The 26,822-nt window shown below is 47.9% G+C and overlaps 2 protein-coding genes across 4 annotated transcripts in view; one reads left to right on the plus strand and one right to left on the minus strand.

The window, feature by feature from the left end:
• Positions 1–128: 128 nt before the first annotated feature.
• LOC105698841 (UPF0587 protein C1orf123 homolog) lies at positions 129–3,976 on the plus strand. 3 transcript variants are annotated; one of them, XR_001103959.2, is made up of 4 exons: positions 129–238; positions 336–951; positions 1,935–1,993; positions 3,875–3,976. XR_001103959.2 is itself a non-coding variant. In XM_012423438.2 (3 exons), exon 2 carries the CDS (start codon positions 422–424, stop codon positions 905–907), a length of 486 nt encoding a protein of 161 aa, XP_012278861.1. In that variant the 5' UTR covers positions 129–238; positions 336–421; the 3' UTR covers positions 908–951; positions 1,935–3,071. The 3 variants fall into 3 exon arrangements, 2 of the variants coding, with proteins under 2 accessions (XP_012278861.1, XP_012278860.1); XM_012423438.2 differs by lacking the exon at positions 3,875–3,976 and having other exon boundaries at positions 1,935–3,071; XM_012423437.2 differs by lacking the exons at positions 1,935–1,993; positions 3,875–3,976 and having other exon boundaries at positions 336–1,661.
• The window catches only part of LOC105698840, a 41,300-nt gene continuing 17,658 nt past the window's right edge, over positions 3,181–26,822 (minus strand). The window contains exons 2-9 of the mRNA XM_012423436.1: positions 13,881–13,974; positions 12,855–13,239; positions 10,220–10,651; positions 6,984–7,408; positions 5,543–5,904; positions 4,158–5,433; positions 3,879–4,051; positions 3,181–3,609 (exon numbers count right to left, since the gene is read on the minus strand). Of these exons, the coding sequence (XP_012278859.1) occupies positions 3,377–3,609; positions 3,879–4,051; positions 4,158–5,433; positions 5,543–5,904; positions 6,984–7,408; positions 10,220–10,651; positions 12,855–13,004 (3,051 nt within the window). The 5' untranslated portion in view covers positions 13,005–13,239; positions 13,881–13,974 and the 3' untranslated portion in view covers positions 3,181–3,376. The remainder of the gene's footprint in view (positions 3,610–3,878; positions 4,052–4,157; positions 5,434–5,542; positions 5,905–6,983; positions 7,409–10,219; positions 10,652–12,854; positions 13,240–13,880; positions 13,975–26,822) is intronic.

Here is a 26,822-nt window from a genome sequence, read left to right on the forward strand (position 1 = left end):
TACGTGAACCACCAACGGCGACTGGTAGACGGTACCGCCATCGCGAGTGTGCGAGCTCCTATGAGAAATTCGTTGCGCCGCCCTTGAGGCAAAAAACGGTGAAAGCTAACGTACGAAACCAGAGGGCAGCACAGGATGCGATCGCACGATCCTGCCCGTGAGCAATCTCCCAACTCATCTCTGTCTGAACGCACCCAACGAAAGAATGTAAAATTTAACCTCCTATCAGTTGATTACCGTAAATAGCAACTTTTTCTTCCATTATAAATAATTCATTTTACATTCCCGAGTTTATTCTTGGTCGAAAATAAAACGTTAGATATGTTTACTTGTAGGTTAACAAACCCAAGTGACAAGAGAACCTGGTTTTGAGGAAATTAGAAGGAAGTAATTGCATTGGGAGTAAAGGAAAAGGAAAACAATGGTTAAAATAGTAGTTCAAATTAAGGCAACTTTGGAGAATATAGAAGAACTCAGACCCTCTGGCCCAGACTTCCAGTGGTATTTTAAATTCAGTTGTTCCAACTGCGGAGAGGTGTCGGAGAAGTGGAACTACGTGTCTCTGACGGTATCAGTTCCTGCACAGCGGGGAACTGCCGTTAACCATTTTGTGAGCAAATGTAAACTATGTGCGCGGGAGAATTCCATGAGTATTATCGAGGATTCTATCAAGAGTTACTTGAATGACGATCAAGAGAAATTTAAAACAATTGTAACGCTCGACTGCCGAGGGATAGAGCCCTGTGACTTTTCTGCGAGAGAAGGGTGGGTGGCGAAAGCTATCGACAATGGAACCGAGTTCACGGAGGTAGATTTAAGCGAGAATCAGTGGGCCGATTACTGTGATAAAATTAAACAACCCGTCGGAATTTATCAAATAGAACATAAGTTCCAGAGAGTCAAGTAAAGGATAATATGAGAGGAAATACGTCGACATCGAAGCAGGCAAAAGTAAATAAGAAAGAGGATTCATATATATCCAACGACATAATATAATTTATTCATAATCATATACAAAAACCATTTAATTTTGCAAATGGTTTGTTACACATGCGATATCGATTGCAACAATAGTTTTCCCTTCGTTCGGATTTAATTGGCCAATTCTGTCCGACGAATTCAATTAAGTGGGATAAGCAAACCGTCTGCAAATTAATCTTTTGTGTCAGTTATCGGCGACTGCTTCGTATATCGGTTATTGGAATTTGACTAAATGCATCCGACATTGACTCGATCTCGAAATGTTACCCATGCGTGGAATGTTTCCCGTTAATAGAAAGTCAATAAAAGGATTCCCTTCGCTTAAGGAGAGCACAACTTATGAATAATTACAAAATCATCATTTCCACTTAACATTAAACTAATTATTTACAAGGTCGAAGTATAAAAATTTAAGAGTCAACTACAACATATGCCGACGCAGAACGTAAAGCTCTTTTCCCAGTATGATGCAAAGATACTCCCGATCGGCTGAAATGTCTCCGGAGACCCTCGGGACATGGATCTCTCTCGCAAGTCTCTCGCAAGGATTCGAAATAATACGATGCCGTTTCTCAATCGGCACAAACCGATACGCTAGTAAATAGTTGACTAATCCTAACGATTCCTCTAGAGTTTCTTTTCTCTAATGCCTAATGCGAATAAATACCGTGTGCGCGTTACCATTTTTCGTTCTCTCAGAACCTCCTAACGTAAATCACATAAAAAGTTATCGCAACTAACGCCTCGACTATAGTTACACCGATAACCCTATCAGTCTATTCTCACAAAAATATCACTATGACTGAAACCGTTCTAAGTGTTGGCGAGACCAGAGTCACGAGATAACACGAATCGCTTCCCTGACGAAAAATAATCACTCAAAAACTGATTACACCATTTTTTCTCGCTCTCTCTCTCCGAAACTCAACGATAATTAAGAAATTATTTTGCAGACCGACAGAGACCCTGAACGACGACAAAGGAAAAAGTACGATCCGACGCAACTCGAATCGTAAGACCCTCTACGAAATCTAAACTAGACGTTCTAGGAATTCCGTACTTGTCTAAAGTACCTAGTCTACCATCGGTACTTCTTTTCCTGTTTTAACGTCATACAATTAAGCGCAGCATCTACGTCTACTCTTTACGACTATCTTTGGTATACGGTAGGGAAAGTGCTCATTCTATCTATCTAGGGAGGGAAGAGACTACGTTTCCTATCCACTCAACTGTATCTCCAAGGTACCGATTAGAATAGGAACATCGTGATTAAGAAGTGCTGGATCACCAGAGGGGAGCCCTTCCCTAATCAGGAAGTCTCTCGAAGAGTTTTTGCGCTGCTAAAAACAAGAGCTTTCCTCTCGTCCGATGTCAGCAACCGGTGGATCCTTGTTCCAAGACTGTGCGTTTAACGTTTTACGATAGAACGAGTCGGATGGTAGGTTTCTCCGGGCCGTATTCAGTGGGTTCGCGATAATAGTACTTAGCCCCCTAATGGACACTGGATTACAATTTCGCGTCCTCTACTCACTACGTATACGCTAAATGTCTCTACCTTTAGGGAGATCCCTACGACCTAAGATTTCGATACGGCTTTAATCTCGCGTGCAGCCACGAGGGATTTTCCGGACAAAAATTCATGGATTCACCCTCGAATAGGCGCCCTCGGCATCCCTCAACGCGCGTTGCAAATGCGTCGCCATCGGTCGGGGAGAAACGAAGGAAGATCTCGATTTTGCCGATTTTCAACTACAATATGGAAATTCCGGGTTTCGCTAGAGCCTTTGTCTCTCGCGAAGGAGCTTCGCTCCGAGATAGAAGAAGGGCTTTCCGGACTTTAGAGAAGCGAGACCACGAGAAGTCAATTTTGCGAGCCACCGAAGAACCTCGGGAAACTAACGGCGATGAAAGCGCTAATTGGACCGACTCGGACCCCTCTCGAAGATCCGGCCGCGTAAAAAATATTATCCCTTAGAAGTTACCGAACGGACAACGCGCAAAATCGCCCAGAAAATATGCGTCGTCGCAATTTTGATCGACCCCCTTTCTTCGTGTACAGCGGCAGAAAAATATATCCGGTCACTCGTTAAGCATCCTTTACCTCGCGTCTGCTCGCCTCGTGATTCCTCATGATCCGGGGATGCGAATGCAAAAATAGTCTAATTATACGAAATATCTGTACGGTTTCGGAATCACGATCGCCTGGCCGACGAGTCTTCCGCTCGTTTTCGTCCGCGTTGAGTGTCCGCTGAGTTAAATTGCACGTTCAAGCGTAGTCCCAAGAATGCATAAGGAACTCTTCCCAGCGAAGAGGGAAGAGTACCTTGCGCCATTTTGGACGTTTCATCGGCGGCGATATAAAAGCCAGTTTAATACGGCTCGAGGATAACGCGCTCTAAGGTATCTCGTCGCTCAGATGTGGCTCCAAGCAGGTCTGCTTCAATGTCGCGGATTGGTCTTCCAGGCTGCGTTTCAGTCCCTCGATGGTCTGCACGAGCATTTGCCGACGCAGTTGAGACAATTGGTGTTGAAACATCTGCGAGTCTTGAACGTTCAAGCTGGCTCCCGTCGCCAGCCTCTCTTGCCGGAGTTGAGCCACTTTTTCTCGCAGAGATCGCCTCGAGTCGTCTGCAAATAAATGCGCCGACTTACATTCTAAATGGCCATTCGACTTCATGGGACTATCGCGATATAAGACGCGGGGGCATGCGTTAGTTAAGTGGAAATGGCATAGTGGCATAGTGGCATAGTGGCATAGTGCGAGAAATCCAGTCTTTCGAGCCGGACGATGCAGGTCTCGCCCTCGAAATTCAACATTTTGGAAAAAGGTGTATCGATAACAATAGCAAAATCTATAGGGCACGAGTTTACGTAGATTTGTCTTTAATTCTAGGTACCCGTGTCATCGGTAGCCGTGTCTCCGTCGGAATTTCTCAGCATCGCGCGCCGTTCCCCCAAAGTCTTCTGTATCCTCCCATAAGTGGCACTGCCGGCGTAAACTTTCCTCTTGACCGGCTCGCTTTGCGGACAGTACGACGAGCCCTCTCTAATTGGGCCCATGTCGACGGACCTGCAAGAAGTCGGGATTCACGGGTCTCCGAACTCCCAGGAGATGTCCTCGATCGACGGTCCAGGAGACGCCTCGAGAACGTCTTCGCGTTTCGCCTATCACTCACCTGAACGTCATTAACGGAGCTTTCCGCCTCGCGTCGCACTTTTCCTCGGAATCGGACGAGCTGGACGTGGGACCCTCGTCCTTGGTCGTCCTCGTCGCTCGCCCGTCCTTCCTGGGCCCCGAAGGATCGCTTTTCGCCGAAGAAGCTATGCAATGATTTTGGTTACTATCGGATACCTCGACCCTGCGCCCGTTCGAGTTACAGGAAGCCACCCCGTTGTAGGTGAGAGTCACCTGGGACCTCGGGCCCTCCTTGGTCTCGGGATCGTTGATCCTGATCCGCGCCTGCACGAGGCTCCTGCTGGGCGAGTTCTGCGGGGTTCTCCTGGGCATCATCGGCGACCCCGGGCACCTGGACCCCTCCTGCCTGTACGAGCTCTCCCTGGAAACCGGACCGTTGCCGGGTAAATTCCTCTCCATGAACCTGTGGATGGGCGAGCACGCCTGAGCGAACTGCCTCTTAGGACTCGTGTGCTCCAGGTCCTTGATGCTCCCGCTCTGCAGCTCCGGCTGGGAGTTCCTGCTCTTCGAAAGGGCCAGCTCGATGTTCAGCTCGGTGTTCTTGATCAGCTCCACCCGCTTGTTCGCCAGCCCGTTGTGGATCTTCCGGGGGGACGGCATCACGGGTGACGAGTGGTTCTTCATGTTCACCAGGATGTTCTCCGCCTCCAGGATCAGCTCCCGGTACTTCCGATCGGCCTCTCTGTCCGCCTCCATCAGCGCTATCTCCGACGCGAACGTCGCCATGTACGTGTCGTCCGTCACCCGTCTGCGCACCACGTTGCCGTTGACGTAGCTGACGGAGTTGGAACGCCTCTTCACCACCTCCTGCTCGATCACCGCCGTCGTCGAGACGGGCGTCTTGGTCTCGCTGTACTTCGCCGGGGACACGTTCTTGTTCACGTCGTGCCTCCTTCGGCGCAGGCAGATCGGGGTGCCTCCCACGCTGCGGCTCAGCTGGTTGAAGCCCGAGTTCTTCAGCAACATCCGCTCCACCAGGATGCGGTTCAAATTCGCCGTCTCCTCGTCGCACTTGTCCGCGGGCGGCTTCCTGCGCTGCGAGGCGCGTTTCTTCCGCTTCTCGGTAGGCTTCTCGTCGAGTTTCTTGTGCCTGATGCTCGGCCGCCTGCAGCTACTCCGAGCGCTGCCTGCCTTGTAAGTCGCCGCGTCCTCCTTGCTCCTCCTCTTCAGGAAGGACTCTCTCAGCCTGGTTCCTCGCCGACTCAGCTCGCTGGTGAACGTGAAGTAGGTACAGTGACCCGTGTTCTGGAAGGCCCCTGCGGTCGTCAATGTTCCAAATTAGAAATCGAATTTTCTCCAACTTCGCCTTGATGGTATCGATTCGATGTTAATTCAAACGACGTTTCCAGGTGGACGAGAGCTTACCCGAGGATTCCAAGTTGTCCAGGTCGAGGAAGGACCCGTTGTCTATGTAGTCGAAGTCGTCGTTCTCGAAGGGGTCGTTCTCGTCCCCACCGTCTCGACTCGTGTCGACGTCCGACAGAGAGTCTATGTAGTCCTCGCAGTCGGTCGGATCGCTGTCCGACAGGATGTCGGTCTCCTTTTCGTATACGTAGCTCTCGTCGAATTTTCCCATCATCTCGTTCAGGGTGATGTCGTCTTCCGACGAGCGAGCACTCCGGGTCACCGATGATGCCGAGGAGCTACTGCTGCTGCGACGAGGCAGGACGAGGGGGATCTTCGGCCTCGCCTCCATCCCCTGGGAGATCCTCCAATTCTGGTTGATCCTGCCGACAACGAAGGATACAAATATGAAAAAATATCCCCCGACCTGTGAATCGATTTTACGTGTGAAAATTATGCTTCACATTTATTTTTTTTTTTTTTTTTCTGAAAAGTGAAGAATTGACGAAAATAACTCAACTCGTATTACTCCGAGCGACCATTACGGAACGCTTCGACGACTTGTCATGCGAGAATAAGTGGCGAGGAAGGAAATATTTAGAATAGACATCGCCCGGTGGAAAAGCAATTTCGAGGTCCAATTCATAAATGTCAATTAGACGATTCGAATTAATCCAACGTTCCGGCTTTACCCCTTCAACGGGTCTCCTTCCTCGCGGGGAAATTGGAAAGAGATATTCGTCAGTGTCGGGCTGATATTAATTGCCGAATTAAAATAGCCGGAATTGATGGGATTGTTTAAATTGCAATATTCAAATACCCCCTACCGTCCTTAGACCCTGTTCTCTATAAAAGTGAAACGAGTAATTTTGATGCCGAATAAACTCTCCAGGTGATTAAAAATTTGATTTATCCTCTCTCGCGGAAAGTCGAAACCCCTGAGGGGGTTACCGTCTTTCTAAGGAACTTCTGATAGATTTACGACTCCGCGTTCTTACTAAATAACAAGCAAGAAAAGTTTTGGAACTCCCCTCAATGAGGCGAGTTTCCAGGATAATTAAAGAAATATCGCGTAATGGCCCTGCCGTTAATTTGCATATTTTAATGCAGCTCCTTCGCCATAGCGGAACTCCGCCGCGCCTTTTATCAGACTTTTGACACCTTCCTTTCAACCCGTACCGCTAACTTCTTTTCATTTCCTCCGAGTAGATCCAGCCCAAACTTTCTCGAAGACAATTAGAAGCTTCCTTTGATAACTCGGGTCGTACCGTTAAAAAACGAAAAAACACATCCAGCAACGAATAAATCATCATATCTCGCGAGCAATCCGCCCGGTCGGAGAACCGATAGCGAAAAATTCCCTAATAACCGCGTCTCCGTTATTCCAGGCATCCACAAATAAGCGTAATTAAATATCTATGTTGAAACTAGCGATAGAAATAATTCACTCTGGTTTACTAACGGGCTACGACCAGCGCTGAGACTCTCCTGTCGATATTCCCTCCTTGCCTGGTTCTCCCGGCGGTTGTTAACGTTGACGTCGCTGGCGCTCCCGGAGGACTCGGTCAGCTTCAGACCGGAACTGCTGCTGGTCTCGTCGAGGGTCAGTCTGGACTTGAAGCCGGCCGTGCTGGACCCCGAAGAGTTGGCCGAGAGCCAGGGGTTCGTCCGGATGCGAGATCGTTGCCGGGGCGATTGGATGGGAGGCGAGACCAAGGGAGGAGGAATAGAAGATGGCACGGAGAAACTCTTCCTGGTCGAGTCCACGGTGCAGGACTCCGTCCTTCGGTGGGAGGACTCCTGCTGTTGCTGGGGGTGTTGCTGCTGCTGCGCCGGAGTCTGCTGAGCCGGTTGCTTGCTCGCGTGGTTGGCCTGGATGCCGCCATTCTGAGGAGGAAATTTAGACATTCAAGGAGAACAATTTCAAGAGTCCACGAAGAGGATTTTATAAAATAATAGGAGAAAAAAAATAGAGTTCACCCGTAACTACCTTGTATTTAACTAGGAATGTGATAAGTGATTTTACGACTCAGCTTTTGCGACCGATGTATTCCGTTCTTTTCCCTTTTCATCCGTGCGACGGAAAATCGGCTGGTTATATTTTTTTCCTCTTTTACCGTATTTTACCGATTTTTAATTATTACCCGACAACGGTCGCTCGACCAAGGGGAAATATTTCACTTTGGCGGCGAAACGAAAATTGGAGAGGACGCAATCGTCCCGGCGAAGTGGACTTCTGGAAATTGGAACCTTTGTTTGGATTGGCTCTTTTTCGCGAGAGGCCGCAATCACCGGTAATTAGATCGTTTCGATTGCATCGTCTGGCTCTATCGGGTGGACGGGGCTCGATAAGAGAGAAATAGGGCGAGGGAGGCGGAGACCTCCGCCACTCGAGAAATCGAACTTTTCCTCTGAGGGAGATTCCTTTTTCCGAGCGGATTCGTGCTTTGTTGCCTTTGACGCGAACCGACGAGGGCGTTGCCGGCGAATTCGATAACGATTCCATCCAACGTCAACGATTTTGTTATAAATTACATCCCGTTAAATTCGCCGAGGCGTAAATCTCGGCAAATCCTTCCGCTCTATCAGGGAATTCGATTATAGGCGAGCTCGAGCTCCACGTGTTCGCTCGGATTTATCCTGCTTTTCCCGTTTTTTTTTTTCGTTTTTTTTTCATTGCACCTCCGTCCGATTATCCCGGAAATGGCTGCGATAGGGAGAAATAAAAATCCGAAACAGTCCCGATAAGCCGTTCCCCGAGTTCGCGTAAATCCCGTCCGATAGCACCATTCTCGTTACTTTTTATTAATTTCCTTTCGGGAGTCAAATTTCGCAGCTTGGATTGCAACGAGGCGCCATTAACCGATCGATCCGGCAAGCCGTGTCGATAATTTCCCCTGCGATTTGTGCACGAAATGAGAAACTTCGCGTGTATCGCAAAAGCGTCCCGAAATCCCCTGAAGACGTTATTTCGCCTCATTTGTTAATGCACGCATGCAAGCCGTGGGATTTCGATGCAATTTCTCGTGGCGAATTTTTCCTTGAATATGCATTATACGTAGTTAAATTTTATTGCATTATATGTATGCATAATGATCTGGTAGACCCGCAAAATGCAGTTGCAGTCGTCACCGATGCACCGGGACGTGCAGCGTCGTTTTCACGAAACCACCCCTGGGTGCAAGCTGCATTTCCAGGGTGGCAGAGCCCCGGGCGATAGGGGGGTCGTTTTAAAATTGATGCGAGCAGTGCTCTAAAATTGATGCATCGCACCGATGCAACGAGACGCCGCACCGGCGCTGCACCTCCATCAAAGCGACGCCGTTGCAACGTCAAAGCCCTGTCACCGAAGGAAAGGGCTTCAAAGTGAAAAAAGATGCATTCGGGAGACGATGCTAATCTCGGGCTGCATTTTGGCCCCGGTAATTGCAACTTCCGCGTTTCCATTCATTCGGACGGATATTTCTCGTTTTTTGCATAGATGCTCTTCATATGAATATTAATATCAGATTTCATATCTCTGGGAGAGAAGCAAAGAATTTTTTAAAATATGACACTTCGTGGTAGGGGTAAGGACCGTTCGATTGGAGTAACTTTCCACTCCGAAACCCATCAGACATTTGTGTCTGAGGAGAGTCGGTGTAATTAGCGAAGGCAAACTCGTAACGCCAAAGTCTGAACGCCCCGGCGTCCAGGAGACGACGTTTTAGACAGACCTCGAGACTCCGAGGAACCCGAGTAAGTCAATTACAAGTTTCGGGTTTCAAGTTTGGTAGCGAAGGTCCTTTAAGCCCGACGGAAATTCCATTATCAAAAAGAAAATCGTCGAAAACCTTCGCGACAGCGATGGCTCTTCGACTACTTCTTCCGGTTGCAATTTTCTGGAGTCCAATAAGGTGTCCCTTTATGTAATTTAGTCGGGAATATTTCCTTGCGCTTTGAAAGGCGCATCGTTGCCTCTATTTTTACCTTCAACGGGGAATTTGAAATCTCTTCTTCGTCTTCCGCGCCCGATTGCTCGGCTTCCCCTCGAAGAGCGCCAGGTCCTTTACTTTGAGATCCCCAACAACGAGAACCGGCGTTGTAATTCTCTGGTATTATTTCCTCCGCCCTGACACATCCCTCGCGTCCAATTTCTGCAATTGGACTCCGCCTTCGACCTCGTCGCGATTAAAGGACCTGCGAGATACGTATCTATTCCATTTCCGCGCCTGGTCGCTTTCTCTCATTATACAAGGAATATCGAAACCGATTCCCAGATACTGCACCTCTTCGGCATCCCGAGTGCCCGATTCCCAGAGATGCGGCATTTCCGTAAGCTCCATCTCGTCAGGATTAAAGGACCTCCGAGACAGATTACGCCAATATCCAGAATCCTTGCTCCGATCCTCCTGATACCTGTTCCCCAATCAAAACAGTCTACGCAAACTACCCTTCTCCAATTTTCCCGGGATCACCAGAAAATAACCAAGACACCCACCTTCCGACTCTCCTTCCCAAGACCCCTTAAAACGCCTCGTAAGTCTCCTTATAAATAATTAACGGCAGCCACCTTGTAAATATTATTTTTTAAAGTAAACCTCGGCGTTTTGCTTTGCATCCGGCAGGGTTCATCCAGCCTAATTAAATTTTTCCCGGCGCCATTTAGCTCGATGGCGATTAAAGGATCCACCTCGTCCTCGATGATTCTGGTCTCACCTTATTTGGCGTGCTCGTCCTGACGTCCCTGCTCGGTTTGTTCTCCTTGGTCATATTCGCCGTGTTCGCGCAATCCGTGGTCTGGCCCCGGTCTTCGGGTCTTCCATGTCCTTGCGATCCTTGCGATCCTTGCGATCCTTGCGACCCTGGCTGCGGTCCTTCGCCGACCTTCTTCGCCCTGGCCTTGCCGCTCTGGAAGTAGTGCGTGCCCGTCCTGATGTTGATATAATACTCGGGAGGGAAACTCGTCCCAGGAGAAGTCCCGTCCGTCGAGTACCCCGTGCTGTAGGCGCTCTCCGGCGACGAGAGATTCACACTTCCGGCCCCGCCGGAAGTCCCGGAAGTCCCCGAAGAAGTGGTCACCGTCGTGTAGCTGGCGGTCTGCAGGTGGATCCCGTCGACGTTTTTCGCCGGCGAGCTGAGCGGGTGCACCTGCGGTAAAGGAATATGCATTTCAGCGTGGTAATTAAAAAAGGAAATCCTTGATATTAATTGATAAAATATTAATTGCTTCAATTTCAATCGGCGTTTCGGTCGGGTGAAAATAGGAAATAAGTAAATTTCTCGATATTCAGCCACTCCGGGCTTCGCATCTTTGACGTAAATGCACCCTCGAGCACGGCGAACCGGAAGAAAGCGATCCGGGTCAGCCGAGGGAAAGCAATTCCCCGATAAGTGTATTCGACCGATATCTATTACCGATCGAGCCTGGAAATATGAAACGGTCCCGGGGGAGGAGAATCGTAAAGCGACTTCGGAATCGTCGCAATGCCCGAGATCGATCCTCTCGTAAAAGAAGCCGCATCCCTTTACCACGACCTCCTCCAGTGATTTGATATCTCCAGGGCTTTCTCGCACTTTCTCCCACTTCCTCGCACTCTTTTCAAGATTACACCTCCTCTTGCGTAAGTGGCGCCTTACCTAGGCGAAGTGCGAGTACATAAGCGGTAAACCGTGAGGAGACTCCGTAGTGCCCTCTAATTGGCAAGACAACTCCCGAGAGAGGAACAATGGAACACCGAGGAAAGCCGCGAAGGGGACTGGCGATAACGTTAAATAAATATCGGAATTTAACGACGAGAATTTGACGGGAACGAAGGCGAAGACAATGCAGATTTCGAAGAACGTGACTTCTTGTTTTATTTTATAAAATAAAATATCACCGCGCAATGGAAAATCTGTGCGTTATTATTGACGTTGAAATTCTGACGTTAAACCGTTAATGTACATTTAATTGCGATGGGTATACATTTAATTTATTGGAAAATTAGAGAAGAAAAAATTTCCGAGTGGGAGCAAATGGTGTCGAGATGAATTATTTTTTTTTGGGTAAATAAGTTTGTCCTCGATAAGCGCTCTCTCACAGATGGGGAGGCGTTTTTTTACGTAAAGTACAACGGGGTAAAGCAGCGAGGAAGGAGGGTCGACGGTGCCCCCTAATTGGGTAGGCAGACCCCAAGAGACACCGGAACGGAAGAGCGGATGCAAAGAGGACCGAGTGGAAATTTCTTCCGCGGACCTTGGAGGAGAATGGCAAATCCTCTCTCGTAGCCGGCTCGCACAAAAGGGTCGGAACGGAGGTCTATTAGCGGAGGACCACGTACAATGAGTAAACGCCGGCGAGAAGGGAAAATAGACGGCGACGAAAGGGAGGACAGGGAAAGCGAGAACAACCCTTGGGGGGTATCATGGATTTTCGAGGCCAGCCCGCGCATAACTGAACCCTAATTTGATGCGATTCCAGAAATGCCACGTACAGGAAAAAATTATGGCCACAACGAAAAAGAGAAAATCCCCCAAAAGCGAAGGATATAAATTTGACAAAGGAAAAAATTCATCCTTAATTGAGCCGAGTCTCCCGTTACGCGTTATAACCGTGACGTTAAAATAATTATTATCGTATGAAAAAACATGTGTGGATAAGTTTCCAAGAAGTTTTGCAACCGAGGCAGTTATTAAATTCATACGCAATAATCCAGGAGATCGTCAATGTGCGCCAACGTATCCCTTAATAATGGCGCATGTTTCCATACGCTGGACTAATCCCCTCTGTCCCGGGTTCGTTTGCAGCGAGCAAAGCTTCGCGTGCAGTGAGCAAATGTGCAACGATCGAGGCTGCGGCGAAAGGGGACACTGTCCACAAAGAGCGAACAATCCCCAGGAGACAATCGCTAATCTGGAGTCGCCGTTAAAACCGTACCCGGGATATCGAGCACGGGAATCTCCTCCCTCGATACCGAGAATCGCCGGCAAAGCGAAACTCCCTTCTCGTTTCTACTTGATCTCCGAAAGAGGAAGTACAAGAAAACGCGCCATTTTTGGACACACGAGGGAAACAGCTCGTATCATTTTTAACGTGTTCTCGGCAGGTCTCGACGGAAATAACCGCCAGTGCTATCTTTGGAACGGGGAGAAACGCGAAGGCCGACTCGTGAATGCCCCGAGAATATTGCATAATTAGAAAAATTCTACAAATATACCGTAATCAAAACGGGCGAATCATCCCACTCCGAGATGCCTCGTTTCTCCCCTTACGTTGCCATGACCAGGTGTAATTAAGTGACATGGAAGGTTCTGAATGCAATTTTGGCAGGTTCTTGAGGGGAAACAAAAATTGGAGGAAAAATGTAGTTACCTGGTGAAGCGCCGGGGATCGATCAGCGCCGTAACCGCAGGGAGAGTTGCAGCTCGAGTCGAAGGCTTTTTCGCCCTTCTTGCGGTCTTTCTTTTTCTTCGGTCGCCCTATATGCGCTTCCATCCACGTTCGCAGCTTCGTCCCGAACATCTTCGGTTGAGAGCAGCTCTTCCTCGATCGCCAATCGGTCAGCTTCACCTGGGGATCGACTTCACGGCGCTTCGATCGGTCCCGATCGGCGCGAAGTCGCCGAGGCACTCGTCCATTTCACGTCACTTCACTCTTCGTCCTCCTCGTTAAGAATATTCGGGGGAGATTCGAGCGAGGCCTCCATTATCTGGCCGAGCTCGTCAGCGGCGACGACGCGTTTCTCCCTAAACCATCACTTTTTCGGAACGCTCGGATGAAGTTTGCCCGAGGTCAAACCTCATCCGCGAGATCATTCGGATATACCGAGGTTTCAAGAATTAATCCCTCCCGGTGGGCTAATAAAACTCGGAGATACGCATTTTCCCTCTTTGCCGAACGATTGCGACACTTTATGAGTGGACTCAACGGACTCTTTGGAATTAATTCGGTGATTCACGGGTCTTAATTCCCCCGGGAAGAATTACCAAGGAATTACCCTTTACCGTCCAGATTACCCGAAATAAAGTACGATAAAGTACCCTCGTTCTAAAAAAAATTGGAATTTCGACGATCACCCGCGAATTCGCTAATTTCTAATGTTTCATTTTTTTCTTAATTATTCGGACCTCGGATTCGTTCCTGTTGTCGTTGCTAATTATTCGCTAGGAAGATCCTCGGTTCTTCGATCTAAGCGACGCCTCTGATTCGACTTATCAACTCGTGTTATCGCCTCGGCTTTGCAACCGTCGACGCAGCGGTCGACGACACTCACTGACTTCTCAGGACGCGTGTCAGTTTCCCGTTCCCCGACGGGATCATTATTAATATACACGCGTCACTGGGTTTCGTACGGTTCGTTAGGGCTCTTCAGGTGCGTGTCTCTCCGACTGGCATTACCATACTAAGCGACGCCATTACGCGCGGCCTCGCTCCTTCTCCACGACTTCCTCGGCCTCGAAAACTCCTGAGACGGTCCTCGGCGGCGACGGATCTGCAACATCAAAATTCACCATCAAAATTCAACGGGAGTCGAAAGCGAGCCGAGAGGCGTTATTTATATTCCAGAGACCAAGGAACACCCTTCACCCCCCAGCGAGACCGTCTTGGAGATTCGATTTAAGGGGATGACAAATCGCCCCCCAAGACCTGATTTTTTTTTCCCGTTCCCTCCACGATATTTTCCAATATCCTGTATTTAGTAACAGGAGGGATTTCAAGAGCACCTCTAATTGAAAACAAAGCGTCTTCTTAAGCTGCAAACGCTGTAATAATTTTCTGCACGATCCGATGCAATGTCAGGTCCGAAGTAAGGCGAGGCGGTTCGTTAAGGCGGTGGAGTAACGAACCGCAAATTCCGCGAGACACGATTGCCCGTGTCGATTCTCTTCAGCTTCTTAATCCAATTATTCCGACCTACCCGTCGGCAGGGACTGACTTCATCTCCATAATTCGGAATGATTTCCATGAGCGTTTTAACGTCCCTTCCCTGAAAGCGGCGTCTTGGGTGCTCGTTAGCCACGTTAGTCTCCTCCTTCGGTCGTCCCGTAATTTGCAGATTCACGGTACAATTTGCAAAATGAAATTTGTAATACTTCTCGGAGGGCGATAAAAAATGAAGGAAACAGTCCGAGCCCAAGCCAGGATTTCCCACGCAATGACGCATGCATCTCGTTTGTCTTTGTCGCCGGCGCTGATTGGCGTGTAATCGTTATCCGATAAGATCAAAAATCTGTTTTTCTTTGTCGTATTATTTCCGCCCTATCCGTTCGACAGGCCATTAGCTCCTCGACCATGGGATCGAATTAAACTCGTAGGCCTATCAAAAGATGACTTTAACGCTATTATCACCCTAATCAAGAAATTGGAGCTATCCGTCTTTAACGAGACCTAGAGCTCGTCGTCGATATGTTAAGATCGACGGCTTTAAAAAACACATCGAGTGCCTCCTCGAAATAAACTTGGAATTAAATTGAGAAAAATTGCGAATAAAAAAAATAATTCAACTCGAACTTACGGAATTCTCTATTTCGCGGGATGCGTTTTCTTAACAGTTACCGGTGAGTTTGCGTTACGGGGGATTTATGGCTTCGGCTACAGGCTCCCATAAGTCTAACTCGTGCACGGGATACGTCGATATCTTACATCGCGCCATAAATCCAGGCACCGTGCGTAAATAACTATCTTGCAAACTATCCCCCATGAAAGTGTTCCATAACAAAAGGAAGGCTCGAGCACCGAGACATCCATCAAACTCGCGAAATCGATGCTCGAATGGCTTCCGGAATGCCTATGGTGAGCCCAGCTTCTGGCCAAACCCGTAGATCATTCACCCCTGAAATTTACGTATTCATCCTGTACTCCGGGGTGCGAGATAATATTTTTTTGTCCGCCACCCTCGATCGTCGCCCTCGCTATGGGAGAATTCCCCCTTTCGCTGAATAATATTCGATTAAAGGTTTTTCGAACGATTCGAATTCAGGTGTCGCGAGCAATTTGTAAGGGACATGCTAATCCATCTACCGTGGAAGAAAAAAAAATTCCTCGCAGCAAAGAAATATTTAATTAATTCATATAATTTCACTCGAACTCAGATTGTCCATTCCGAAAATCGTTGCATCCAATTTATTCCAGTTTGAGGGAAAATGATTAATTAACGAAATATTTCTTCGGTTCAGGGGAGGTTTTTTAAACGTGGAAAAAATTACTATTCCGCTTTACCCTCGGTCGCGCGTTCACTGTACGGGTTCGCGTGTGAGGTACAGGTTCATCGAGCTGGCACACACGGACAGGACTGTAAACCGCAAATCACCGGCCCTTTCGAGAAGGGTTAGAGTTAGTTATCGTCAGTAGCGAGGGTCACGGCGGAGAGACAAGGCCTCGTTAGTGTTTGGTCTGTCGGCAAGGAACGGCCATCGAGGTGAGAGCCCATTGGAGGACCAACCCCCATAATTTATTGCGGTGAGGCTGGGCCAGTAATAACGATGATATGGGGGTAGCTTCTGCTTTGATTACAGCTATGGTTATCGCGAAACGCCCTGCCCAGGACTCTTCGGACAGGTTTGCATTCCGTCAGGGTATTTGCGACCGGCGGAAAGTGCACTTAAACCGAGTGTATACCGTACTTACGGTGCATACGTTTAACAATAAACTCGGTGCCGGCTGATATAAAAACCTACCCGAAGCCGAATAAACTTTGCGAGCAAATATCGCGATTCCCATTTAAATTTACCCACGGTGCAATTAAATCGGATGCAATTAAAATGGATACCGATTAATAAACCATGAATTAGCGCTGATCCCTCTGATTATTTTTCGCATGGGAGAAAATAGGAATCGCAGCGCGGACGATCGGGACGCCTGATGCGAAATCTATCGGGGATTTGTCGGATGTCCAATTAATTTTACGGGGTGAAATCGAGCGAGAGGACCAGTTCGATCGGTGAAAACGCTCGTCGTATAACCGGGCCATCCGACCAGCCGTTACGGAAGTAATTACAGGCAAATTAAACGCGTAACTCTTCCGACTAGCCGGTCCTTTCTTCCCCGTCGAAGTTCCACTCGGAAGCGGGCACTACATATCTCGTTGGACTATCGATTTATCGAAAATCTCCGCGCGCGATAAAATCGGCCATCCGCGGAATTCCGAGAGCGTCCTTATGCGTCCGTAGCGTCGTTTCGACTTTACGATATGCGACCAAATTGCCGGTAGCGTGGAATACATTAAAGCCTCGTCGGTGTGCCGCGCGTATGCAAAGAAGGCTCCATTAAAGCGTAATCAAGTGCCATTAAATTCATATCGTCCGATTTTCTGGGCAGTTTGCTCCTCGCCAAAAGGAAGCGGGCCTTTATCCTTTCGAGAGTCCGGGGAAAAAACGGATGAGGGAATTTCATGCCCCGGTTTATTAATCGATCCCTCGGGAAAGTTGTATCCGAGGATTCTTTCTTTTTAAATACCGATTAGGTACGGATCCGTTTTTCGTATACGGCGCGATCTCACGGCCGATATCGAGTTCGTATGATTCGAGGTCGGAGGGAATTTCCGGTGGTACCCTCGGGAAAATCTCGAGAGTGAATTAAAAACGGGCGGAAATTACGGTGGCACCACGTGGAAGCCGGAAATAAAGGTGCCACCCCTCGGCGAGAGGGTGTGGCGAAATCCAGTGACACTCGGGGGATGACTCGGCCTTGGGGGTGAAAATTCCGAATTTCCCATCTACCTTCCGACACGTATGTCCGTCCTCTTCCGTCGCGTTGCACACCGTAGCTCCGTCCCGGCCTTCATCCCGGTTTTCCCGGTTTACCTCGTCCTGTACACAGGAGAGGAGATCCTCAGCGAAAGGGGAGCGCATTCAATTATGCCACCCTTTGCCAAACTATGAGCAACTAATAGCGTCGCCAGGCAAGCGAGAAGTTATAATTTGTTGGGCTATCCCCGGTATAGGCTATCTCAAGGGGTTGGAGGTTTCAGGGCGTGCCGAAACGGTCCGGCCTGAATACCGATCGGGACTTCTCTAGCGATCCCCTTTCAGAAATATCAGGTTCGTGTCAAGTAGAGATTAGGAGCGTCGAGGAAAAAGGGAGACGCTAAATGCGACCCTCGCGGGGTGGCCGACGTAAAACTGTGTTTTAAGGGCGTGGCCTCGAAATAGAAAAAAAAAAAAAAAAGAGGGGGCACACGAAAACCATATCTTCCTGAAAGCGTTTCGAACGCCTAATTGTAGGAGATGGAGGCACCGTCCAGCCAGAATTTCATTTTGGACGGGGCTCTCGACTCGGACCTTTTAAGCGATTAAAAAGAGGCTTAAATTACGCCGATGGAAAGTTTTCGGTATTAAAAGTAACCGAATATCCTTTTTTGCGGTGTTTCGTTCTAGGGTGGTTTCGCTATCTTCTGTGGAGAACGTTCGCGTATTCGCATTTTATATCTTCTAAATCGATTTCTGTTTTTTTCGATGCAGATATCGATTCTGGCAGGTGCTGTCAGTTTGTATTAGACTTGTCAGTCGGGAACTGCAGGGTCAATTGCATTTTCGAAAAAAAGTCGTCTAATTTAGGTGCACTTTCCTTGTACTCTCACGTGACTCATTGTCATTCGCGTCATCGCTATCTTTAGATGGGATTTTCGTGAACGGCGGCTCCTTTTTGCCATTTTTGCCCTTATTCTCCCTTTTCGTCTCATTTTACGGCGACCGGAGCTCGTCTCTTTTTCCATCTACCCCTTTCCCCCGTTCCCTTTTCCTGGGGGAGCCGTAGAGACGGGAGCAGACGATCACCCCCGAATGAGTTCAAACGACCAAACCTCACATATAAATGCGATTCTTTGGCATCGCCGAGAACGTTTGAATATCCTATGAAGCCTCCGAGCCATCAAGTTTTGAAATGCAAATTTGAGAAAAGTTTCTCGCTTTCGGTCCCAGATCGGACGAGCTTCCTTTCGAACGCTCCTCTTTCCTCCTCGAGTCCCTACAAGGATGATTTGCGTCGATACATTGCCATAGAATATTGCCAAAGAAAAAAAAAATTATTATTGAAACGAGACGTTCGATAATTACTTCGTCAGCTGTGATTTACAGTGTTTGTCAAATGTACCGGAAATTGTTAATTATTTCCTAGTTTCTTCGGCTAGGGAGTCAACTCGCATTATTCACGTCAGGACTCACGAACGATTCAATATGACGGGTTATGGAACCATTTGGACGAAGTGGCGAACTCGTTTCCACGACAGACGTCTAGAGTCTAAAATGTAGGATTTTGACGCAAATACGTGCCGCGTAATGCATATCAGAAAGTGCATTTACCTTTTCAATGTGTGACATAACAGCGGCCGGTTATCGGCCGGACCGATAACACTTCCGAACAGTCCTGACCGGTGATATGTGTCAAGAGTTCACTCTCGACTTGCCCTGTTACCATATTCTCGATATCTTGAAATTTCCAAGTGACACATTGTTGATAAAATATGTACCACCCGAGTCATACATGTGCCACCAAAGTCGATCGTCGGGGATCGATATCGCTATTCGGAATTCCTCCGGAGCGCGTAATTAAATCTTTATCACCGCGATCGATAAAAATATCCTTTCTAAAAATCCTGCCACCCCAATTTGCATCCCGAAGAAATTTAATTATCAACCCGAAATAAAATTCCTGAGAAGGGAAAAATATTCACTGAAAATGAACGGTACGTGAAATCGAGAAACTGTATTTTTATGGTGAGTTATTTCCTCCAAATTTTGGGACGGCGCTTGTTCGCGTCATCAGCGCGTCGACAAGTGCACCTATCGGCAATTCCTCGTGACGTAACTCTTTTTCGAGGGGTTGCAAAAGAGAGGACACACGCGAGGCTTTCGAGAAGCTCCGTCTGGAGGGTCGTTTTAAAATATTTACGAGATTCTCGCCAAGGCCCGAAGCAAAGCGAGAAGCGGAAAGACCGTCGCGTCGGGGCTTGTAGATACAAAGGATTCGAGCAAGCCCCTCGGTCTTGCCCGAAAGTAGGGGTTGCGATCTCCTCTTCTTGCCCAGGAGGAAACGTTTTGTCACCCCCCACGACAGGCTTAATTTTTCCTTTCTTGCTCCTCTTTCCCGACCGACATCGACCGACATGACCCACATTTCCTTATCCCTATAAAAAGACCCTTGCTAACGTTGTGCCCCTCGACTCGACTGCGAAAAGACGCCATTTTAAAATTATCTTTTTAATTGCCCGAGTAAGTTTCACGATTTTTTTTCCGGTGTCGGCATTTTAATCGCTAATGAGAGTTCCTCGCGTCTCTCCAATTAGTCCGATCCTTCCCTTAGCCGTATCGTTTTTGAATATTATTAAATAACCCGGGGATGGTCGCTCCACTTCGCAGGAACTCTCGCGCTCGTGCAACCCCTTCGTCGCCATCTGAGAAATAGGGGTTACCTTCTTCTTTCTGGGGGGAAGGAGGAGTTTCGACGCCTGCACGTCGCAGTCTTAATTTTTCTTTTCTCGTCCCATCCCAGAGAGACACCCGTGACCCACATTTGTTCGACCGCTCGCAAAAGAAATGCACACGAGAGAATCTTCCGCGTCTTTCGTAACTCGAAGTCGAGCTCGCACCACTTCCTAGGATTCTTCCCGAGTTACTTGACAAAAATGGCTCACCTCGAATAAAAAAGATCCTCGAGTCAAGAATTTCCGTAAAATGAATTTTTCACTTGGACCAGACCCTTGAAATAACAAGAAGGAAAAAAAAAGAAACCAGAGAGTCCCCGAAGAGCATCGGGAAGAGGAGCAAAAATTGCCCGACCCGGCCTCCTCGAGGTTATATCCCGTTTCGGCTCCTCCTTCGTCTGGTAGTCGGGCAAAAGGAAATTCCCGACGTCGCCTAGATGCATCGCACTTTTATTTCTACCCATGCAAATTCCCCGCCAAGGCCTGGGGACCCATCCCGGTTGAATTCGCCCATCCCGGATCCCGAACCCGAGGGATCGGCCCTCGGCAGAGCCGAGTCCTTACGCGAATCATTTTTTTCTTCTCTTTCCTCGCATCCTCCCGCGGTTCCTCTCTTGCGGTTTTATGGACCTCGGGGCCGAGTTTCCTATACTTAGTCCCGGGGAATGGGGACATAAATAGGCAATTAAAAGGGAGCCTCGTTACCGAAGTCCCGGGGTTCGTCAACCCGATCAACCACTCCCAAAGGATGCTCCATCGAGTCGCAACTGATTGGCGCCGATACTTATCAACCGTCGATAATTGATCCCCCTTCGTGAAATTCGCCATCGCCCTGATCTACATTGTTCCGAATCTTTTTGACTAAGATCTCTTGTGCAAACCTCCGACGCGAATAATTGATAACGAATTTTGAAGCGCCAAATAACAGCAGTCCGTTCAATTGTTTGGGTGATAGGGACAAAAAGGTAAATACCGCATTCGGAATTTCAATTATTTGCATCCTCGTTTTCGTTCGTGGTCCGGGAATACAGGGTCTTAATCGTATACTCTTCTCTAAGTGTCGAGTAATGGGCACGCCGAGGTAAATGCATTACAGCCAAGTAATTGGACGATTAAATCACGCGATGGGAACAAACGTTTGGCGGGATTAGATTTCCCTGCAAACGTTTAGGCAAAGACACGGATTGCTTGTCTCGAGATCCGTGAATTCAGAGTGAAATAAAATCCGTACAAAGTGGTGTATTTAATATCCCTTTAAATACCCATAAACGTCATTTCCTACGGCAATATTACTTTTATACGCCTCGAGCGCAAAATTCATCTCCATGCAAATTTCAGGAAGGGATTTTTTCCTCCAAAGGTTGCATTATTAAATTCGGAAGCGAGTGCCGTTTTTTGTTCGGACAGTTTTTTAAAATAAGGACTTTCGGCACTTTGTAAATGGCGTTTCGTTAAAGCTGCGTGCCAACTTGCGGCGCGAAGGGAGGAAATATTCCATTTCTCTCCCCTTCGAGTTCAACCCTCCGAAAACCTACTTCCACGTTAGTCAGATTATTAGGGAGGGTGCTATTGAAGATCTCGTTGCGTAAGTACGAGCCCCGACCGATTAAGGCCGTATAAATCGCCGACAAGCCTGCGAATATAAGGAGACTTCTTAGCTCGAGGCACCCTTCGGAGTATACGGAATAAAAACGGGGAAAAGAAAAAAAAGAATGAAAATCAATGCGCACACGCACAAACTGGCGACACAAAGAACCGATGCTCCTTTAAAAGATTTATGCGCGAGGCAAACCACCCCTCTTGTATATTCTGAATAATTTTCGAATCCCATTGAGTCCCGAGTCCTACGCCATGAATTTAACATCAGTGGAAGTCTGTATTACAAACTGCATTAGCACCGACTATACGTCCCGCCTTATTTGGCAAAATACCCGAACGGAGAACTTTCTCATCAAATTGGCGAGAGAAAAGGGATTTTTCCATTTTTCTTGAATTTTCGCAGAACGTCTTCGAGGGGCCTCTTAATTAATTAGGGCATACTTTTTAGGACCGTCAAGACACCTTTCCGCGAGGCGCGTAAATTCGCCGGAGGTCGGGAGAGCTTCTGGCATGATTAAAAAAAGGGCAGGGCAAATGGACGCCTAAAAAACGCGTTTCCGAGTAAAAAGGGGTACCGGGTAATCCGCGGGACTGTAAACCACCTCTCGCCGCGATGAAGAATAATTCAGGGAGAAATTCGAAAAAAGTTATTTTCCTTCCGTGAGCCTCACCAAATTTTGAAGAGTAGATACATTACTCTAGAATCTTGCAGAATGAAACCGTATCCGTAGGCCACGAGGCTGGGAACATTTATAGGAGGTTCCAAGATAACGGTTTATTTTTTCGAAAATAGGGGAAGTACAAGAGAATACGACCAAAAAGTGTAAAAAGAGGCTTCTCGGAGGGAAAAGTGGGGGGGGCAATTTGTAAGCCCATAAATCGTCGTCGAACGGGGTGGTTGTACCATTGGCGGGTGGAGCGACGAAGAGTCGCGTAGAAAAAATGATTGCATCCATAAATCCAGGACCTCCATCCCCGAGGCAGTCGTCGAGCTTAATATTTCGCTCGAGCTCCATGTACCTTGCATTTTCCTACGTAACCCGAAGCGCGGAATCAATTTTCCAGACAGGACGTGCCCAGGACCTGCTCCTCCGTAATCCGTTCGAATGGCAGAAGGCCAATCGCTTTCCAACGTAATTTCGGGAGAGCCACCGAGAGGGAAAATCGAGAGGGTCGGAATTATAGGCAAACGAAAGGGTTCCGAGAGCGCGTTCCCTGCACCCTGGAGAAGCGAGTCTATGGACCCCATGGAGCATCCGGTCAGGATGCCGCAGACGAGAAGAACCGTGGAAGTGGAAAAGGGAGAGGATGAGACGGACGTGGAAAGGGGACGAGATGGAACGAAAAGGACCTGATTAGGATATAAACTGGATGGGGAGAGAAACGGAACAAGGGCATCATTTTAGGGAGATCATCCCCGTGCAAAGATGCCCCGAAATATGGGGTGGCTTATACGACGTATGCGAAAAAAAATATTAGCCACGGAGAAGAAATTGTCAAAAAGGCGGGGATTTTAAAGAGCCATGATTCGATTCGGACTCACGATGGATTAACGAGATTCACCCCTCGCGGGGGGTCGCGACGTCGGTCCCCTTCGTCCGATTAATTAGTTTCGGAAACGTCGAAGCCTCGCGGGGGTGGTCGCCCCCTCTGGGGGCTCCTTGAGTCCGCTCTCGTCGCTGCGTCAACAGGGGGTGCGTCAGGGGTGCGTTTTTCGGCGAGATATCGGAACGGATATCGCTTCCGCGTGAAAACCTACCCCTCGCTCGCGGAGCTTCACCTTTAATATTCCCTAAAAGCCCCGGTAACGATATTCGACGGGGTATTTAAATAACGAGCGCCGGCGAACCGCGGCTCAAATATACGCGCCGAGGTCCAACCCTTCGCCCTCGAGCTTTTAAGGAGGCAAACGAAAATCGTATGCGTAAATCTAACCTTAATGCCCCGCCGGCCTTATTTACACGAGGGTTGCGTTTCCACCGGGGTCGAGCCTCGCGATGAGAAGCTCCACCGAGTACAAAGTGGATCTTGCGGAACGCTGAAAGCGCCTATCTATTCTCATTTATTTCCAAAACTTTTCTCTTCGGCAAGCTGCCGCCCCCCGGGGCCGCGCACGAGCGAAATTGAAAATTATAGAAATTATGCCAAGCAATAGCGTTCAATGAATATTTCTTCTTCTTTGTAAGGAAATTCCCGGAATCAGGTTTTAAATTGAATCGACGGGGCATGTAATTAATGATCAAATTTACCTCCAGTTAATTAATGTACCTTGTTTGTCGGAATGTGCACGTAAGTTCCCCATTTGCCCGAGGACTGGGCTTGAATTCGGGTTAAGTACTTCTAGAAGTACAAAGCAGACCTTGCGGGGTGCCAAAAGAAAATTCCCGATGGTTTCCTAAATTTTATTCGCGTTACGAGCAGGATTTCATTTAATTTCAAGGTTTGTTTAATTCCACGATACGGCGAGGGATATAATCGCGGGAGAAATGTGGTAATTTTTATGTTAGTGGGGTAATAACGGGGAAAATTTATGAAGGCGCCGTTAAATCGGGGGATTTCTAGATATCATTGCTCCTCTGGACGAGTAACGACGGTTTAATTATTTAATAAAAGAATTATTACAAATTTTCGCCCTCGGTATTTCACCACGGAAATTCATTACGGGAGTTATGGTGAAATTCATTGTCGAGGACGCCGTGATACCGGGGTTTCGCATTCGCTGATAAACCAGATCAATCGTTTCGAGTGGATAGTCTAGTTCCTAGGGGATTTCGGGATTTGCAGAACTACCCCGACGTGTCCATAAAATGAATGACGGTACAAGCCCGAATTATCCCGGATTGAAGTCGACAAGAGTGTATCGATAATGGCGAATAAATGAATAGCCCAAACAAAATGAATAACCGAGTGTTTCATAATCCCGGGCTTCGGATTCGCTGACAGGACAGATCGATTGGTTTGATTGAAAAGTCTGGTTCCTGGGAAATTTCCGAATTTATCGGGCCTGCGCGGCTTGCCCATAAAATAAATGACACAAGCTCGATATATCTCGACTTGACAGTGATGACGGAAGAGTCGGCTGGACGAAATAATCGAATATCTTCCGCGCTATAAAATTTATATAAAAAAAAAAGTCCATCTGCACGTATTTCCGCCCTGCAGTACTCTGAAGGAAAATTTGAAATTCCAGGGAAAATGGAAACTTAAATCGTATTAATTAATAAACCTTTAACATCGGCGAATTACAGAAATCTCTTTCATCGATTTTTCGTTCCTTTTTCATTGGTGGACAAATTTTATTCATCCCTCTCCCTTTATCGAAATTGCCCTGTCTATCGTAATCGCGTTTTCTCGCGGTGGCGCGAGGGTCTCGATGGAAACCGAAATTCGAATTTTAAATCCCGCCCGACAGGGACAATTCGATTTCACCGTTGCGTAAATTGATTCTTCTCGAGGATTAAAACTTCCCCGGCCCTTCGGATTGAATCAGCGAATTAGCATATTCGACCAATCATGCCGGGTGATCATTGAACGAAACCCGTGTTTCGGGAAAGGGGGGAGGGAAAAAATCACGAAACCAAAATCTTTGCAGCGTAATGGTATAAATCCTGAAAGCCCCTCGAATGAGACTCGAAACTCCGTATTTACAAATCGATGAAAAAATTCCTACCGATTTATTTTCGACTCCGCTCCTCCCTGATTAGAATTTCTCGAGGACTGGCGTCGAGTGTCCCGATAAAATATGACGGCCCACCTTTAACGACATTTTTCGTTTTATCCCACTCGACGGCGTAATGTCCACGGTTTATGGTTACATGGGCGGTGTTTTTAAGTGAATTATCGAATTATTACGGTAAGCCCCCGGTGCTCGAAGGCCGCCGTAAAGGCAAACTCGATATGTCGGCATAAAGTTTACGCGTTGGCGAGAAACTGGATTAATCCTGCGAGACGAGCGCTCGATTGTGCCCCCCGAAGTAAGGGTCGAAGTCGAAAAGCACGCAAACGCGTAGAAGGGTTCATTCGATCCGTGGTTGAGCATCCCTGTCATGGCGGGGGGTGGCGGGAGTTGTCATGACGACCGGTCAGCTCAACCCCAGCCAGCCCTGGATCTGCAGGGCGTTTCGATCGACGATGTGTCGACAGATCGGAGATCGAGGGGATTGATCGAACACCGACAACGGTCGAGCTCGTGAATTTTAGTGAATTTCTTTCTTTTGAGATGCCACTCGAGAGTCCGAAAGCGAGATCGCAGATCTCCCCTGTCGTATTTACCGAAGGTTTGGAAATCATCGCGGGCGCCTAAGTGCTACCTTGTTTATGCCGAAAGCGTTACGAGGAGGCACTCCAGTCTGGCGAGAATTTTTATTCAAGAGGCGACCTGCACTCTTGACAAGATCAGCGCCGAAGAATAGGGGAGGGAAAAGGGGAAGACACAAAAAGGGAAGAAAAGAAAAGATGCGCGGTGGTGGCGAGTCAAGCTCCGTTTCGCGAATGCATCGATGCGAAATATTGGCGAGCCGAAAATAGTGATCTCCTTTTCGATCGATGAAAAGTACCTTCGTTATACACGCTGCGGCGGGTGAAATTATTTAAGATCGGGTAGACAGCGATAATTATTCCGAATAATCGAAACTGCCACGATAGTCGCGACAATCACGGCGGCTTCGCTCCTCTAAACGAATACGCGCAGAGCTTGACAGTGATTACGGACAATGAATAATAAAACGCGATGATTAACATGCAAATTGATGCTGAAATTGGACTGAGTCGATTCCCGTATAAATCGATTTTACTTAACTACTCCGGGATGCATAATTAGTGGCGGAGACCGCCGATTAACATTACGTTATGACGATTTTTCATTTGCAAGCCAAGCAATCGCTCCTTCGTTTTACAAATCCGGGAAATCGAACCGTTTAATTATCGCGGTCCCTTCGATTCTCGAATTTCTTTTTTGTTCTCTCTCTTCGTTGTTCCACCCTTAATTGAAGGTAAAGTAAATATGCGGGATTGACGTTCATAATGAGGTGGCCGTCAAAAGTCCGTTTTGCATAATTGCCAAGCCTTCAATTTGGACAATCCGCGCAACGTTCGATTGCGGTTGCGCATCCGGAAGTGCAGGTTTGCTGATCCAACAGTCGATCGTTCGATAGTCATTGTTTATTCAGCCGATGCTTCCTGGGCACAATTGAGTGACGTCAAACATCCCGCCCACATTTTGACAAATTTCCTCGCATCGAGTCGACTTAATTCGATCGCGACGAGAATTTCGGGATTTTCTCGCGACTCGCCTCGCCGGCCATTTTCCCGGTTACGAAATT

Source organism: Orussus abietinus, unplaced genomic scaffold (genome assembly GCF_000612105.2).
Source record: "Orussus abietinus isolate OABI.00-Male unplaced genomic scaffold, Oabi_2.0 scaffold12, whole genome shotgun sequence".
Lineage (NCBI taxonomy): Eukaryota > Metazoa > Arthropoda > Insecta > Hymenoptera > Orussidae > Orussus > Orussus abietinus.

Coding starts and splice junctions, on each gene's coding strand:
- LOC105698841 (XM_012423438.2), top strand. CDS start 422: ATGGTTAAAATAGTAGTTCAAATTAAGGCAACTTTGGAGAATATAGAA.